Here is a 17,297-nt window from a genome sequence, read left to right on the forward strand (position 1 = left end):
TATCCGCTTTTCCCCTTTTTGCCATGTTACTACCTCAACAGTCAGGGTATTTCACTGGGATTTTATGTGACACACTGAAAGGTCAGTCAAAATTGGACGGGCAGCATCTGTAAACAATGCTATTTAAGACCTGCCATAGATTTTTGATTGGATTTTGGACTTTACTTTGACTCAGTCTTTTGCAGCCTCTGACGGGTTCACTTCCGTAACAGAACTGCATTTAGCTTCATCCGTCTTTCCATCAGCTCTGATCAGCTGTGTTCAGGGTGATGTGCAGTGGTAGTTGTCCTTCACTTTTTTGCCATGAAGATCCAAGGTCAAACGTCTCATCTGACCTTCTTTCACGTGTTTGCTGTGTCCCTTACATGGTTTGTAGTTAACAGCCAGCAGGACTTTTATTATGGCTACTCTTTGAAGAAAAAGACACATTTTGTGTAGTGCACAACTGACGGCATCAACACATTCTTCCACCTGAGGCGTGAATCTCAACAGCACCTCCAGAGTTACCTTGGGCCTCATGATAGCCATGTTTAGGTCGGTTTGTAGTTGTGCCATTCTCTTTTGTATTTTAGATGGTTGATTGAACAGTTCTCAGTTCTCTTAATTGTTTTAAGCTTAAGCCCAGCCCTGCTTTAAACAACTTAACCATTTTATCCCTTACCCATCTGGTACCTTACTAATTTTTCCTCTAATATTCTCAAGCAAAACCTCTGAGGCCTTTTCTGAACACTTTTGTTTATACGACTGATTATGCACCGATTTACCAATTTGGGGACTTCTGGTTTCACTGAAGTTCATTTAGGGGTGTCAGAGTAAAAAGGCTGAGTTAAATTCATCTAGTTTTGATCTGAAAACCATGATTTTTCTTTCACTTAATTATACACAACTTTCTGTTTGCGCATGAAAAACTATTATTAAAGTTTGTGGTTGTATGGTGACAAAGTTCAAGGAAAACATACATTTTTGAAAGGTATTGTATTTGCTACCATGATATCCCAGTGCTTTAAAACTTGTGTATCTTTCAAAATTGCCCTGTTGGTCATCTGTAAACCCATCAAACATGTGGCAATAATACACATTAAGGTCAAATTTCAAATAAAATCTACACCAAGAGCCATTTGACCTTTGTTTAGGTCTCTTAAAGAATTTGTGGCTTTATTTTGTCACCCTCTCGTTAAAATCTAACACCTGCTTCCAGCACCCATATGGGTTTCAGAGGAAATCCTGCCACCTAGTGGTTATTTAGAAAGGCTGCACGCTGAGAGCCGACTTGCAACAGTGTGCGAATGAATCCCCACGCGAGGGAGGGACGTACTGAACTGCAGAGGTGCTGCTGTTACAGAAACTGTTTGGTATGGTATGTACCCTCTCTGTCAGAGTGCAGACAAAGTGAAAAAAGAGGGCAGGATTTGTGTTACAAAGATCTAAATGTGCCTGACAAGGAAAACTGTATACTTGAAACCAAGACTACCAGCGAGGGTGCAAAAAAAAAAAAAAAAAAAAAAAAGCAGTTGGAAGGTGCCCTTTCACATTAGAACCCTGTCTAAATGTTTGGTGAGGCAATGTACACTGTTGGGGCAACTCATAAAAACTGACATTCAAAACCCATCTCGCGCATTGCACACAGTCCAGACCGGTGACGTAAATGATTAGGCCTCCCAAAAGGGAGGATATTTCCAGTCGGTGAAACCTGAAACATGGCCTCTGTTTCGCTGTTAGAAAAAGGAGGTAGCACGTCCTGTGAGAATACGGTGTCCTCTAACCCGAGGGTACACCTGAGACACCGGGGCCTTCATTGATGCCCTGCTCGGAGCTGGATGGAAGATTTGCCTCCAGAAAATAAAATGGAAAATGATATCAGACAAATTGTTTTATGACACAAAATATTTTAATGAGAAAAAACAATACAGAATTGGAAGGAGCCAAGGATAGTGACAGGGGCTGATGCGATATGAACTCAAAAATATTCTTGTTTTCTTTTACCTTGTGCTTAACAGAGGAGAGCAACGTGACGTGGCAGCAGAGCACCAGGAACACAGGGGCATGGTTAGTTTCATTTTCCTCAGAGCACATACAAGAAAAGCCTTTCAAGCCACAATACATCATTACAAAAAGCCATATTTTAAACCTAATGACAGAGAGCTGAACAGATTGTCACTTTAAAACACATACAGTACATTCTCAAGAGGATTAGCTTATGTCCTGTGTTGGGATTATCACAGCAATCCCAACTTTCCACAATCAACTTTATAAAAAAAAAACAAACAAAAAAAAAACCATTAAAATAATCAACAGCCTGAAAGCCTTAAGTATTACAGTCTTTAAATGTCCATAGGGAAATGAATGTAAAGAGAAAATAGAAAATGTGTTGATTGAGCCTAAATTTGTGTTTGCTTTTTGCACCACCCCCTCCACACCATGAGGTGCATTGTGCTCAAGTACTGTGCTTCCAGAGCTGAAGCATTACTCTGTGTTTGTGATCTTAAGGAGTAAGAGAAAAAGAGCAAAAGGTAAAGTTATGACAGAGTGAATCAACAATTTGTTTTGAAATAAGACGTTGACTGCAACCGTCTCCCTCGCCCTTTCACTCCTCCCTGCCTTCCGTGTGTTGCTGGCTCTTGGCCACGGCCCAGAGGAATTCTCTGGTGGCCTCGGTAAATATAACATTTACAGTAACAATGCCAGAGTCCCTGTGTGTGGACTTAGCCCACTTCCTGGGTCCTTGCTGCGCTGCCTGCAGCTCTAACGGGCAAAATAACAGGCCTTCACATCTGACCCAGAGTCCGGAGAGGGATAGGGGCCAATTTAGAGACAGCCAGAGATCTGGAAGGTTTCTGTCAAGCCCGTTTCCTGCCCTCAGAGATGCCAGAGAGTGGTATGGCCCAAGCACAGAATGGGGCTAAATCGGGTCTTAAGGAGCCGTGCGGCGATGCGGGACTCGGTGGTGTGCTTGATAAGAAAACCAGGCTGCTCAGATGAAATATAGCTTTTGATTAGAGGGTGACTGCTGTGCTAATGTGGATCTCTTGGCTAAGCTGTCCAGCACAAACTGACAATCATCCAAAGTGCAAAATCTAAGACTTCTGTGGCTCAACACCAATATAAAAATAACTCAACATTAAATCTTTTCACAACAAAGCAATTATCCATTCACGTAAATCACAGAGAAGCGGTCACTGTGGACATTAACCAGCTTAGGCACGGTGATGTTTTATGATTTTTACATTTCAAACTTAACACCCTCCCCTGGCTGCACTTCACTGATAGCTGACCGAGAATGAATTACTCTTCATTGACTATTAACAAGCTGAAGTTAAACAGTGCTTTGCAGGAGTTGTTCGTACACCTTGAACTTTTTCACCTCATGCAGTAGCCACAAACGTTATTGTATTAAAATAGGATGTTATGCAGTACACTAGCACAAGGAAGTGCATAATTGTGAAGTAAAACTTGAGATCCAAAGCTCAGGTGGAAAAATCTAATATAAGGACAACTATTAGTTGTGCACTCCAAAAGTGTAGCCTATACTGAATGGTGTCTAATGCCAGAAAGACGGTGCCGAGGCAAAGTCATAGGAAGTCACTTTGGAAGTTTGTCCTAAGCCATGTTTAGCACACAACAAACATGTTAAAGAAGGTACTTCTACTAGATAGAACCAGTATGTAGCTTTTTGCCCTAACTGCAAGATACAATGTGTGGCAGATCACAAACACTCCACCTTACTCTGAAAACACAATCAACATTTGAAGCTTTGTAGAAGGAGCTACTGGGAGGCTTTTCTTCAGCAAGGTCAGAGAGGCAAATCATGATCATAGTTGATGAGTAGATTGATATAGCTACATACAGAGCAATCCTGGAGAAAACCAGTTAAAGACTGAGGTGCAAGTTCGCCTTCTTGCAAAATAATCACCCTCACCCAGATCTAATGTAAGAATCTATAGCAGGGCTTGAAAATTCCTAAAGACTATTCAGGCAATCTGATTGAGCTCAAGCTATTTAGCGAACAATATGAAGAATATTCATTCTACAGCTGTGTAAAAATGGTAGAAACACACGTCAAAATGTTGTAACAGCCATCATTCAACCAGGTTGAATGACGGTGATCGAAACATTTCTCAGATTCCAGTTTGGAAGAGAAACAATGCATTTTCCTCCTACTTCACATTTATACACTACCTTGTGCAGCTCTATTGCATAAAATTTGAATAAAACATATCAAAGTTTGTGATTGTAACAGAACTAAAATGTGAAAAAGTTTAATGGGTGTGAATTCTTTTAGAAGAGACTACACAAATGTTTCTGAAGCTCCGTTAGTAATCAAAGAGAGATTGATTTTTGCATGAAAATAAGACACATATCAGAGTTTACTCTATAATTGTGAGGCTGCAGGGTCCAAAAAAATAAACATACATCTTTCTTTGTTCCTACTCGATGAGCTTAAATTCTATCAGTCTTAGCTTTTATGTCTCTCTATGCAGATGAGCCATTATTATTTTTTTGAACTATCTATAACCTCTTAAGAGCGCACTTTTGCTTTTAAAAGATGCACAGGTTTGTCGGCTTTATGGGCATCATGCACTAAGATTCATATGTGCCAGAACTGGACAAAACCTGTACAATTTCTGTTTAATCATCAAGTATCTATGAGGGCATTATAAACATGCTGACTCTGAAACAGCAAAAGGGTGTATATCACATATCTACACTTCAATGTATGATTGGTGCAATACTGTAAAGAGAACGACAGCACACTGTATACTTTGTCATCAATAGTATCTCAGTATTGCATATTGTAGCTATATTTATACATGGTCATATAAATATAGATAAGTTTATTTCTATGTACATTTTGATATTTCAACATTGCATAAAGAATAAAATAAATAATACAAATATAATCAAATCTTACAGCCAGTAATGATTTGAGAAATGCTATATTAGAGCTGTTATTCATTAAAAAAAAGAAGAAAAAAAAACATTAAAAAAAACAAAACTGTGGCCTAAAGTCTACACCACAATTACCCTGCAAGTTTACCATGTGGGACTGCTGGAATGACTGGAGAGGCGGAAGAGAAAAGGAAAGATCGGGGACTTATTTCCTTTTGCTCAGTCTGTCTGGGAGTTTCTGCTTGTGTAGAGGCATGTGTGTGCATGTGTGTCTTCCTGTGATGGCTTGGATGTGTGCATAAGTCTGCAAATGTGGCTTTTTAAATGTTGCAAGAGGTACAAAGATCCCTTGAGGTTTCACCTTCGAATGTCAGCCTTGGGGTCTTCCTGCTCAGTCACCGTGGCTGCGTCTGGACTGTGGCGGCGGGACCCTTGACTGCGATTGCGCGGGTGAGCGTTGAGGGCTGCCTTACCAGCTCTTTCCTTGTCGCCTTGGCGTGGAAGGCGTGGGTGCTCTGGCTCTAGATGGGGAGAAGGGAAGGGGTGGTGGTGGTGGTGGTGTTCGACGACGGCGCTGGCAGGGGAAGGGACGAGGGAGGAGCAGAGGCTCAGGCTGTCGCACAGCGCCCCCCAGTTCTGCTCGCACTGTAGCCGGACGCTGCGAGTTAGTGCTTCCTTGACTTCCTCGCCACAGCTCAGGAGAATATTCACCAGCTCCACGTATGGGCTGGGCAGAGAGAGGCGGATTACTCACATGTATCCTGTGATTTAACATTTGGAAGTAAAATACATCATGATCTTGCACATTAGGATGAAAAACTGTGATGAGGCTACTGAAATGACTAGAAATAACTTTCAATGGAAGACTAGAATTGAGACAAGAGGTGACCCAGTGCAGCTGCTTACCCTTTAGGGAAAAGATCTTGGAAGTGGATCATCTCCACCATGACTGCCACATTCTCCTTTGCAGCAGAGCACAGGTTGTGTTTGATGTAGCACTCTCTCTGGAGCTGGAACACCATCTCCTTAATGGTCACACACTTTCTGCTGATGCAGCTGAACTTGTGGCGTAAACCGTGGGCCATGCACTTTAGAGCATCTTTGATGAAGGATTTCCCCTGCATGCATAACACAAAGACAAAGACACTGAAGTACCCTTGGATAAATGCACCATCAGCTGGCTGAAAAAGAAGGAAAAATGCCTCCATCTATTGGCTGGTATAACCCAGCCAACATGGGCATGTGGGACTTGTGGATTTTGCTCAGACTGAAGGTGGTCAGTGTTCACAGCGAGTTTCTCTGATGGACCCACTTGACTTTATGAAGGATAACTTTTATCAGAAAAATATTTTGGATACCATATGTGGGTCTTTGCTGGGTCTTAAATGGGTATTAAGAAAATCAGTTCAAATACTGCAACAAAGACTTACCCATATGGGTCCCATAATTTGCCTTGAATGAAACCTATAAAGGCAAGTAACTTATTTAGCCCTTACATGTAAATGCTGTTTAACAAAATGTACAATATGATTTAACTTGTTTTCATTGGAATACACAAGAAATTGTTGTCCATACTGATAATAATACAATTTCTGTACTTATAGCAATATCATCTACAAAAGGCTTCTTTTTAAACTAGATTTTTTCCCATGCAGCCAATTTGCTATTTGTTGTAAGAACAAAAAAATTGTGGCAGTCTTCTTTCAGCCAGCTGACTGGAAGTGTGCAGCAAACAGGTGCAGGAGTGAGGGGGGCTGTTTTATTCATTTCCCAATAGACACTAGTAATGCTAAGGCAAAAATGTTAACAGTTAACCATGACTCTTATTTGTCATGGTGTCCAGCAAAGAACAGTAAAGTTTGCTAACTGGCTTAGCTGTGCTAAGCCAAACTGAATAGCAAGGTTAGCTTCTTAACCCTGAGGGAGTTTCTACCTGTGAAGAGCACATCTTAGCTGTAGTTCTCAGGCAGACGCTGATCATTGGTCGAAGAGTTTTTAAATAGTAATACTACATTTTAAACTGTTATCTATTTAAGCAATTTATTATAATCTACCCAGATGAAATATAGGAAAAAGTTGCACCACATTTTGGCTACACGCTAACAGATTGTTTTATCAGTGGCTGCACCTGTTTTGTTGTTTTAGAGCATGTACTGAAGAATGAACTCTGGAGTCGGTGGTTAAATGGTCTGGTTTTGATTAAATTTATGTAACCGACACTCATAGATGTGCATTCCTAGTGTGTGGCCTTATGGACATATTAACACTGTAGTCAAGCCTGATTTGGCCGGGTGTCAACCTCCGCTATGTATGAAAAGTAAGCTAACTGGGCCCCAGGCCAGCTGGCACACAAGCCCGGGGTTCGTAAGCAATTCATCTTCCGATCAAAACCGAAGAGATTAAATGTGAAGTGCATTTCAGATAGCACATTTGAAAACAAACAACAACAAAAAAAAAACCAAACATTTACTTTGCGGTTTTAGAGGATAACCGTGCAGCAAAATGTCTGCAAACAGACAGACTAGCTTAGTACCTGAGAGTCGAATTTGCCAGCGTTGTGCAGAAACGTCATGCAGATTTCCTGCAGCCCTCGTATCTCGCAGGAGTTATTCTCAAAGCACTCAAACACGCCGCAGCCAACATCCCCAGCACTCACCAGGCAGTGCTGGATCTCAGCTGGAAAAGAAGAACAGGTTAGGCGAGAGACCTTATGTGTTCACAGCAGAGATGACACATGCTGAAAGGGGTGACGGCTATAAAGACAGTACAGCTTGAAGGCACAACTTCACTTTGGGTTTAATCACAAAGCGTATGAGCGTATAACTATTTGCACAGACGTGGACCGTCATTCGAGTCTTCATGGCATCGAGCCTAAGATGGGGGAAAAAGGATGCTGAGGGAAGATGGACATCAGGAGGTGGGGAACACTTGGTAGGAGATGTATATATATATATTGTGTCATTCTGCACCACAGTCATCTGCACTGCCTGGCACTGAAGTGGGATGGTGCATTGCAGATATTCCTTTTACAACAAATGCAGCCATATCAGTTTATGTCGTACTCTCTGAGAAACGTGTATCAACAAGTACTATAGTACTGCTTTTGCAGAGAGGAAAGTTGCACGTCGAAAAAGTCACAATAATGCAGACGGGGATGCACAAGCGGCAAAAGAAATCGATGCATGAAAGCATCAGCTTAGTTTGAACTCATGGCATTCAAATGCAAATGTTACCAGAAATATACATTTGATCGAGACCTTAAAACTGTTGTGTTTCATGTCTTATCCTAGTTGAGCCGATAACTGTAACCCAGACCTGCAGTGCTCTGAAAACGAGCTGCAATTCGGATAGAACCAAACGGGTTTATGACACTTGCCCTATTGTCACTGTGGACAGTCCAGTTGGATAATGTACAATTAAAGTACAGCTCAGTGGTAGTTTCTGAAAGCATTCACTCCTCAGAGCGTCATTCTGTCAGGGAACGGCACAATCACTTGGGGTAAAAAATAAAAAAAAAAGTTATCAGTAAAGCCCAAACAGGTCTCCAGATGCCTTTTCTGTGATGCCAAGTCAATATCGATTGTATTGTTGACAGCATGCAGATATCATCATGAATCGGACTGCAAAGCAACAAATGCAAATATTGGTGAGCAATAAACTCCTAAACTAATTGCATAGGGACCTCTGGAGCTACTGGACTTCATTAACACCAAAAAAAATTTAAGTTGTGTGCAAGTCAGGCCCACCCAGTTAGCACCTCATGGGCTTAAAGTACAAGTTCTACATTTTGTCAATTATAGAGAGCTCCTAGTCTTTTTTGGCAACAGGACGTCCTCATACTGAGACCAGCATATACTGTATATCGCAATGCATAGAGTGGTCAACCATGGCGTAAATTACACACAAGTTAGATTTTTTTTTTTTAATGCAAACAAATAAACGGGATCTGTCGCTTGCAGAGCGGCACGCACATAACTGCTACTGCTTCTGATGACGATGATGACTGGTGATGACGCCGATGTGTCAGAGGAGACTGCGCACCGTTCGCGTCCTAATGAATGAAAGGTGACTTAATAGAAATCAAGCTTGTCAGCAAAGACTATCTGTTCCGGGTGACCAGAAGTATGGAGGAGGGAGGGGGGGGGGTGAGTTGTGTGCAGGGAGTTGAACTTTAGTGCGCAGGAAAAGTGAGCCGCTGTCAGCAGTGCTTGTTTTGGCATCGCGGGAATGCGCTCGGATTGTACGAGCTCGGCCGCAAACGTGCATTGAATTACACCGCGGCGTTACCGGGGGTCTCTGCTGCTGCTGCGAGACCTGCGCTGGGAGTTTGTCCCCCATTTCCCTGGTGAGGAAGAGGAAACGTAACATTGATGTTCTGATACACACGATCGCTCGCCTGTCAGGCTTGCTGAAGGACGCCCGAGGCGAAAGTACTGTTTTTTTCTCCCCCCCCCCCCCGGGAGAACAAATCCCACCTGTATTTTATGGAGATTATAGATACATTAGTTCGTCTTTAGCAGCGATCCGCGACAAGAGCGCTTAAATCTTGTAACTGATAGATTACATCGCCCATCAGCTCTTTCCCTCCCCCCCTCTATGCAAAAGAAAAAGAAAGGTTTTCTTCAGACAACTGTTAGGACACCTAGGTTACACGCGCGCGCACACGTCCACCGGAGCGCGCCCTCACCTAGACGTGCAGCCGTGTGGATTACCTATCACCTTGTGCCGTTCTATTAATAGTTTACCAACGTATTAAATTTCCGTCTGGGAGTATTTACAAAATATCGCCTTTCATAGGAGTCGGGGAGCGTCACTCAACGTGAAACGACGGAATTTAAGCCAAAATTGCGGATCCCGGAGTTTGCCCAACAGTGCCTTCCGGCATGCTTTAATTTGCAGCTACAGAAACACGTGTCCCGGGCAAACCCCTCCACCCTCCAAATTCCCCTTCCCGTTCCTCTACGGATACCTCCCCGTCTTACCTGTGTTCTGCAGGGAGAGGCGTCCTTTCTGGCTGGCGGGCTTCTCCGGGGGCAGCTCGTGAAAATCAATATTATCCGATCCCACCGCTTGCTTCAGCACTGACAAAACCAGCAGCGCCACGGCCAGCTTCACCAGCATTGCGTCTCCGGCAGTGTGCCTCCGTTCCCGGCAAAGCTCCGACAGAGAGAGTGCGTGTCTCTGTGTGTGTGTGTGCGCGCGTGTGTGTGTGTCTGCGAGGGTTCACCTTGGATCAACGACCGGCGCAGCTGCGACTCGGTGTGTCATGGAGCAGCTGTGTGGGACTGAATGCATGAGCTGGAAGGGATGCTGTCTATATTTCTCTAGAGCCCCGGGTGTCAATTTGGATGAAGGAGTTAAGCAGGTGTTGTCGGTCGGGGCATCGCAGCCAATCGGAGTCGAAGAAACCCGCGTCCAAGGTTTTAGGGGAGTGTCCACTTTAAAAGTATCCCTTCTGCCGTAAAACTGGCGTCTTATGGCAACGTTGATGATCTGCAGTGATTCAAAAACTGCAGGTCTGTCAGTGATGGAATATCTGGTCTGAAGATAGTTTGCATTCGAGACGGTTTGCGGGGAAAATTGGGAGACTTTAAAAGTCCTGCATTGACAAAAGTTGGTTTGTTTAAAACGAAGGGGGCAAAATGTATCTGTACCTTTTCAGCTGTACAGTCTGCAGCCTGTTAAATCACTCGTAAAACAGCGAGTGAAACGACCACAAAGCTCTACAGTGACTCCAGAAAAGCCAGTGCAAAAAAAAAAACCAAAAAAAAAACTCAGGGGGGAAATTATACTTTTACGACGCAATCTGGTCAAGCAAATATAATTATTTTAAGACTTTGCAATAACAGTTAACTGAAAACAGAATGCTTCTAATTAGAAGGCCTTTTTCTTTTTCTTCTTCTTCTTCTTCTTCTTCTTCTTCTTCGCATTTTATGAGAAATTTCAAGATTTCTGTTGCACAAAGCCCTGTTTATTCTGTGACAACCGGGGTCTGCAAACCACTACAAGGAGTGACCTGAGAACAGAGGGCAAACATTGGCAGAAGTCAAAGATTTTTTTCTTCCTTTTTTTTTTTTTTTCATGAGCAACATTCAAAGGTGCCATGGGCAAAAATGGTAAACTTAATGACTCTGCAGGAGGAACTCTATGTCTATAGGAGCCAGAGGTGCAATGCAAGCTCCCCTGGATTGCAGTGTGTTGTTACACCATTCATCATGCCAAAGTTCTGACTGCCATCAGGGTGAAAGATGGGAGCCTGCACTAAGTTCTCCAGCCTCAAGGGGGCCCACTGATACTAATTGTTTAAAATCTTTTTTTTTTTTTTTTGCACAAGCACAACGTCACAATGGAGAAGTCAAACTACTGTCCTAAACAACCAGAGACCCAGCAACGACAGGGAAAAAAAACACACACACACACAGTGACTGTGCCTTGTAAAATCATTTATACACCTTCATCTTTTGCACATTTTGTCACGTCACAAGCACAAATGTAACATCTCAATTTTAGTTGATTTTTTTTTTCTTTTGCATTTGTATTAAGCCCCTTACTTTGAAACCACCAAATCAACCCAATGCACCAAACGTCCTTTAGAATATCCACCTAATTAGAAAACAGAGTCCATCTGTGCGTGATTTAATCTCTGTGTAAACACAGATGTGGTCTGAAGGTTTGTTTAAGAAGATTAATGAACAAACAGCACCAAGGCCGGGGAGCAGAGCAGAAAGGTCAGAGATAATGTTGTGAAGAAACCTAAGGCGGGTTCTGAAGCAATATTCCAAGCCGTGAACGTCGCACTGTCCCATCTATTGTCTGAGATGTGGTTTCCACCGAAGCTGAGAGGCCCGAGCAATTAGAGCGCTCTGGAGGGAGTCCAGAGATCTATAGTTCAGGTGGAAGAATAACTTATAAAGACAACTACTAGTGCACGTAACAAATCTGCCTTTTATAGAGGATTGGCAAAAGTAAAGCCAATGTGGACAGAAAGCCTTAAGAAGTCACATTTGCAGTCATGTGATAGACACAGACATAACCCTGAAGACTTGCAGCCTTAATTGCACTGAAACGTGTTTCTACAAAGTATGCAGATGCAAATCACATCTACTTCTGATTCCTAGTTGTAAAAAAACAAAAAAACATACATAATTTTTTCTTCCATTTATCAAATAAAATAGTTCATTTGTGTCAGTCTATCACAAAAAACCCAGTGAAATATTATCAAAGTTTGTGATTTGTAAGGTGACAAAATGTAAAAAAAGAAAAATAAATAAACCGGCGTGAAGACTTTTGCAAAGCACTGCAATACTTCAGGCAGCCTAGTTTTTCTTTACATCCAACACTAAATGTCTTTCTGACTGTGGGCACACCTCGGGGAAAGCAACATTGACGTGACATGCAAACTCCCAAAAACCTCAGCTGGTGGTTTACTGCTAAAACTCTCAGGTGTGAACCGCAGTTTAACCTCCATCACTCGGCAGCGTAGTAACGAGTAGCAGGAACGTGGTTTGGAGTCTGTGTGCAACGCGCCACTGCTCAGGCGCCCCATAAATGAACATGGGGAAACGATTGGTGGTTTAGTGTGTGACAAACAAAAAGGCCTCTGATTGACTCTGGCCTCTGATTTCATAGATCAGTGACTTTGAAATCTGTTTATGATAACATTTCATTTACTTTCATAAAAATCTTTTTCATGAGAAAATCTGGCATTGTTTGATGGAAAAAGCTTTTAAACCAAAGCTATATTTAGAGTGTTATTGAAATTAGCCTACAGCGGGAACTGGACTACAGCGCCATCCTAACCAAAACGGTGATCACTCCAAGCTCTAAATATAGATAATTATTATCTTGGGGCTGCAATATCAATCGTTTTAATTGAGCTCGGTAGTCAGCAAAATGAGCCACAGCTCTGAAATGCAAAGAATTTTGGTAAGGAGAGCAGAAAAAAATCCCCTCAACACTTTGATATTCTTATTATGCCCTTATTATAGAAATGTTAGACTTCATTCCCTCTCTGCCATTTGGTTATCTTACCCGTCTTTGTTTTTAAGTTTGTGTTATTACGTTGCATTTAAAATGCCCTTATTAGAGGCTTTCTATAACTCACAGAAGAAAGAAATAAAGTTGTTCCAATCTTTGGTTAAAAGTTGGCATTATCTTAATCTGGGTATTCAGCCGTTTGGATTTCCATCACGCTCACACAGGGGGGTGTAGCACACCGTGACACACGTCTGGAGATGAGCTTAGTGTTCAGTGGAGCCTTGACCACAAGCTGGAATCTCCAGTTCAATTGACGTCTGTTAGGCACAGCCCACGCTCTCCACACACCCTTGATTTGGCCCAATCGCCATGCTGCAGAGAACCACAGGCTTGTAATAGAGAGAGTGTGTGTGTGTGTGTGTGTGTGTGTGTGTGTGTGCGCGTGTGTTTTGTGAGTGTCAGCACTGCCCTCTGATGTTGCATTCAGGTTGTGTGGGAAACAACTGCTGCAGACCTTCAGCCCAAGGTTAACATCCAGAAGATACCTGATTATAACGCTTGCTTACACGCAGGCTTTACTATCCCTGCAATAATCGTTGGGACGTGCACATCATGAAATACCTAGAAACTATGCAACAGGTCTTTTGGTAATCCAAAAAGCTGCTACGCTGTGAAAATTCTTCCTCTGTTGAAATGTTAAAAATGTTGATTACATGGGTTTAATATTATACTTGAGATATGGGACGTATGTGCTGAATGCGGGAAATAAATCTAAACCAGTAAATATATCACTTCAAATAAATCTTGAAATCTGTTTACGCGTTTATTACAATTGAATCACGTTTTGCTTTGTACTACTAATAAGTAAATGCTATTCCCCATTTTTCGAGCAATTCAACAACTTTTTTTAGTCCATTTTTTTCCACAGCAATTCTTCCCTTTGTATGGAGACAATTCACTTGACTGTTCTCTTGGATTCAGTGTAGTTTCTTAGTTTCTTTTTGTCAGGACTCTGGGTTTTTGGGTTGGTTTTGCTTCTCATTTTATTTAGCTTTATGTTTTAGTTCATTTTATTTTATCCCTTTGTGGTCCTTTTGATATTATTATTTGAGGTATTTAGTGTAATTAGAATTGTCTTATTGCTTTCCTTATTGTCTTATTGCTTTCCTTATTTTCAGTCCTTTACAGTATTTCTAGTTATTTTTATTCTTTAGTTACCTTAGGTTCTGTCCTTGTTTGTCTGAATCCATGTCAAGCCTTCTTTAAGGACTATAGTTTATTTCTATTTTATCCTTCTAGTTATTTCTTATTCCAGCCTCCCTGCAGTGTTTCTAGTAAAGTTTATTTCTTAATTTCATCACCCTGGGTTCAGTTATTCTTCCATGTCCGAGTCTATGTATATCGTCCTTTAGTAATTCTAGTTAGGTTATTTCTTAAGTCCTTCTAGCTCCCCCCTAGTGTTACTAGTTTTTATTTTGTCACTAGGTTCAGTTAGTCTTTCTTCAGTAATTCTAGTTAGGTTCGATTTTCTAGCTTCTCTAGCTCTATGTTCCTTAGTACTTATTATTGTTAGATCAGCCTTGTTGCTATTTAGGTTTGATTATGGTTTCCCTCATATCTTTCTCTCCTAGTTTATCAGGTTTACTTTATTCTTAGTGTCTTTTGTATTAGAAGTATTTTTCAGCTCCGTTTCCTCCCTTTTGTGTTCCCAGCAGATCTCCTTAGTTTCCCTGTGCCAGGGAGATTAAGGCACTCAATTTCCTGTGCCAATTACTCACACCTGCAATCACTCTTCTCCTCTAGCTAGGCCCTTGTTCCAATTACTACCTCCCATTACTTAAGCTCCTCTTGTTCAGTCACAACTCGCCAGTCCGTCTTGTTAGCCTGCTTGTCTCTATTCTCATCATTCCCTCAATGTACCTTAGAATCTCTTTGTGTCTCAGTTTTGGATTTGCTTTGGTTTGTTCTTGTGTTTCCCTTGATTGTTTGTTTTTTTGTAAGTTGGACTCTGAATTTGTTAATTAAATTTTCTAAACCACGGTAGGATAATCTGGAGTCCTACCAGGAGTCCAGATTCTGAATCGCAACCACTGATTGGTTTGCGATCAGTGGATATTCAACTGATCGCAAACCAACCTGGTCTGTAGACATCGGTGTAAGTAACCCCTTCATGCAAGCCTGATGGTCTTGTAAAGCTCTGCAATATTATGTTTTCCAGCCCTCTGTTGAGAACTTCATGTTTCTCCAAAGTCTAGACAGGCATGCGCTGTCAAGTACCCAATTAAGTAATGACAACCCTAGAAAATACTACAACAAAATATCGGAACAGTTCCTTCAGTGGCTTAAATGTCGTTGTTCCTGTTAAAAATACATATTGTGCATACAAAGCAAAACGGTGCTATCAAGTTCTCAGGGACATCATGGCAGGAACAAAGCTTTGACTGGCATAAAGTTCATTCCCATTGACTGCTGCATTGTAAACATACAGAAAGCAGACATGTGTTCTGAATTGGGACCCCTGGGGATCTGGCAAGTGATGCACCAATGAAACCACAATAGAGAGGCCAGCCTGGGGTGTGTGCTGGCATGTTTGTGTGTAAATCGTGGGTGGGAGGGGAGAGGAGATGCTTCTCCTGGAGGGGGGCTTCTGTAACAGCTATTAATGTTACCAATTTACAGACTCCTTATTTCGCTTTACGGGAAGTATGTGGGTGTAATTTAGTTACAAGTGAAGACTTTGTAGTACAAAGCAGCAGTATGACAACTAGTGAGTGACTCCACATGCAGCTTCTCTAAAAATACCACACTAATATCGCAGTCACTTTTATGTGTAAAAAGGCAAAAGGGAAAGTATAATTGCAGACAATATGTTTGTTTTTGAGGGGGTTTTTTTGTTGCAAACTTTCAGACGTTATTCAGAAAAGTCTATTGCGTGTTCAGAATCTATTTACAGTAAATGTGTGTCTTGACTACTTTAATTCATTTATTTATTCCTTCCTGTCAAGAGCAAACATGAGCATAAATAGAATCAGTTTTTTTTTCTTATATAACTACCAGCAAGAAAACAAAGAAGTCCATAAAGCGTATTTAAAGCCATTTCCAGAACAGAGCCCTGTTGTGTAATTTGTAAAAAATTTCCTCCCCTAGGGCTTTGCAAAACCACCTTTCACTACAATACAGCTGCACATCCTGCAACTAAAATTGCTGGTAATTCTGTTGTTTTTTTTTCTTTTTCTTCAAAATAGCTAAAGTTCAGTCATGAGGATGGATTGTTTCTCTAGACTTTCACAGGGACATTGTAGGCATATTCATATTTATTTCTGTTTTGGGTTGTTTGAAAACCTACGCTCTCTAGTGGACACTAAGGGAATTAAAGACTCGCCAGTTGAGTAATAAAATGGGTGCATGTATTTTAGTGCCGCTGTCAGTGCAAGAGCCACAAATGTCAGTTTGTAACATTGGTTATTGTTGTGCATGCGTTTTGACATTTAGATATTTTCTTTAAAGTGAGATTTTTTTTTAGTATATTTTTGTGGAAAAGCGCCACCTAGTGGAAGTATTTCAAAATACACGGAAAGTGCTGCGTCACGGTAGATCAAAAAATAAAATTGTAGGTGACGTGTTTAGCTTGGCTCTACGCATTTGTTGACTCATATGTGGGAAGCTGTGCAAGATTGAAGAATTATTTTTGATATCTGCTCAAAGTAAAGTTCGCCGTTCATCGGATTTGGTGTGAATTATTGTAAGTACGTCTAAGAGATGCACAAGAGTGTATTGAGGAACAGCAAGTCAGCTAAAACCCAATCTAAGGAACGTTAACAAAAGGAAACTGAAACTCATTGAGCAATATAGTGGCTCTACATTGAAACGAATAAGCAGCCATTACAGTCAGGAATAAAGCATGTTACTTTCCTACCACAGCTATCTTCTGTTACAATTGTCATATGAATTTTCTTTGATTTACTAGTAAGTTGTTGCTCTGATTGCATAGGCCCCTTGTCTTAAAAGGTAAACCTCCACTTCATTGTAAAGTGATTTGTAACTCCTAAGAACTTTTCTCAAAGGGTTTCCCTTTATTGAGCTCCATTCATTTTTCCATAGACTCTGACCAGCTTCCCTGTTTCTGCTTAAGAATTTCTTTCCACAACATTATGTTGCCACCACCAAGTTTGCTGTGTTAGTTGTCAGTCTCACTTTTTGCATGAAGACCAAAAATTCAGTTTGGCTCTGATGTGACCTAAGCCACTTGTTTTGGGTTTGGGCGTACCTTACTTCACCTGGGGCAAACAAGTGCTACTTGACTTGTAGCATCTTAAGGAGTTCTTTAAATACAGTATTCTTTTCGCCACTCTTCCACGGAATCCAAATTTATGTGTCCCATTGATAGATTCTCAACATATTCTTCCACCTGAGCTTTAGATCTCTGCATCTCC

At 41.4% G+C, this 17,297-nt stretch overlaps 1 protein-coding gene across 1 annotated transcript; it reads right to left on the reverse strand.

The window, feature by feature from the left end:
- Positions 1 to 1,866: 1,866 nt before the first annotated feature.
- On the reverse strand, positions 1,867 to 10,400 carry stc2a (stanniocalcin 2a). The gene is made up of 4 exons (XM_028009388.1): positions 9,870 to 10,400; positions 7,421 to 7,563; positions 5,794 to 6,005; positions 1,867 to 5,614 (listed from the first exon to the last, which is right to left on the reverse strand). The coding sequence occupies exons 1-4, from the start codon at positions 10,006 to 10,008 to the stop codon at positions 5,245 to 5,247; spliced, it is 864 nt and encodes a 287-aa protein (XP_027865189.1). The 5' UTR covers positions 10,009 to 10,400; the 3' UTR covers positions 1,867 to 5,244.
- Between the last annotated feature and the right edge of the window lie 6,897 nt (positions 10,401 to 17,297).

This window comes from Xiphophorus couchianus, chromosome 23 (genome assembly GCF_001444195.1).
Source record: "Xiphophorus couchianus chromosome 23, X_couchianus-1.0, whole genome shotgun sequence".
NCBI classification, from domain to species: Eukaryota; Metazoa; Chordata; class Actinopteri; order Cyprinodontiformes; family Poeciliidae; genus Xiphophorus; species Xiphophorus couchianus.

Coding starts and splice junctions, on each gene's coding strand:
- stc2a (XM_028009388.1), bottom strand. CDS start 10,008: ATGCTGGTGAAGCTGGCCGTGGCGCTGCTGGTTTTGTCAGTGCTGAAG. Junction 7,564..9,869: donor CCTCTCCCTGCAGAACACAG/GTAAGACGGGGA, acceptor CTTCTTTTCCAG/CTGAGATCCAGCACTGCCTG. Junction 6,006..7,420: donor CTGGCAAATTCGACTCTCAG/GTACTAAGCTAG, acceptor TTATGCATGCAG/GGGAAATCCTTCATCAAAGA.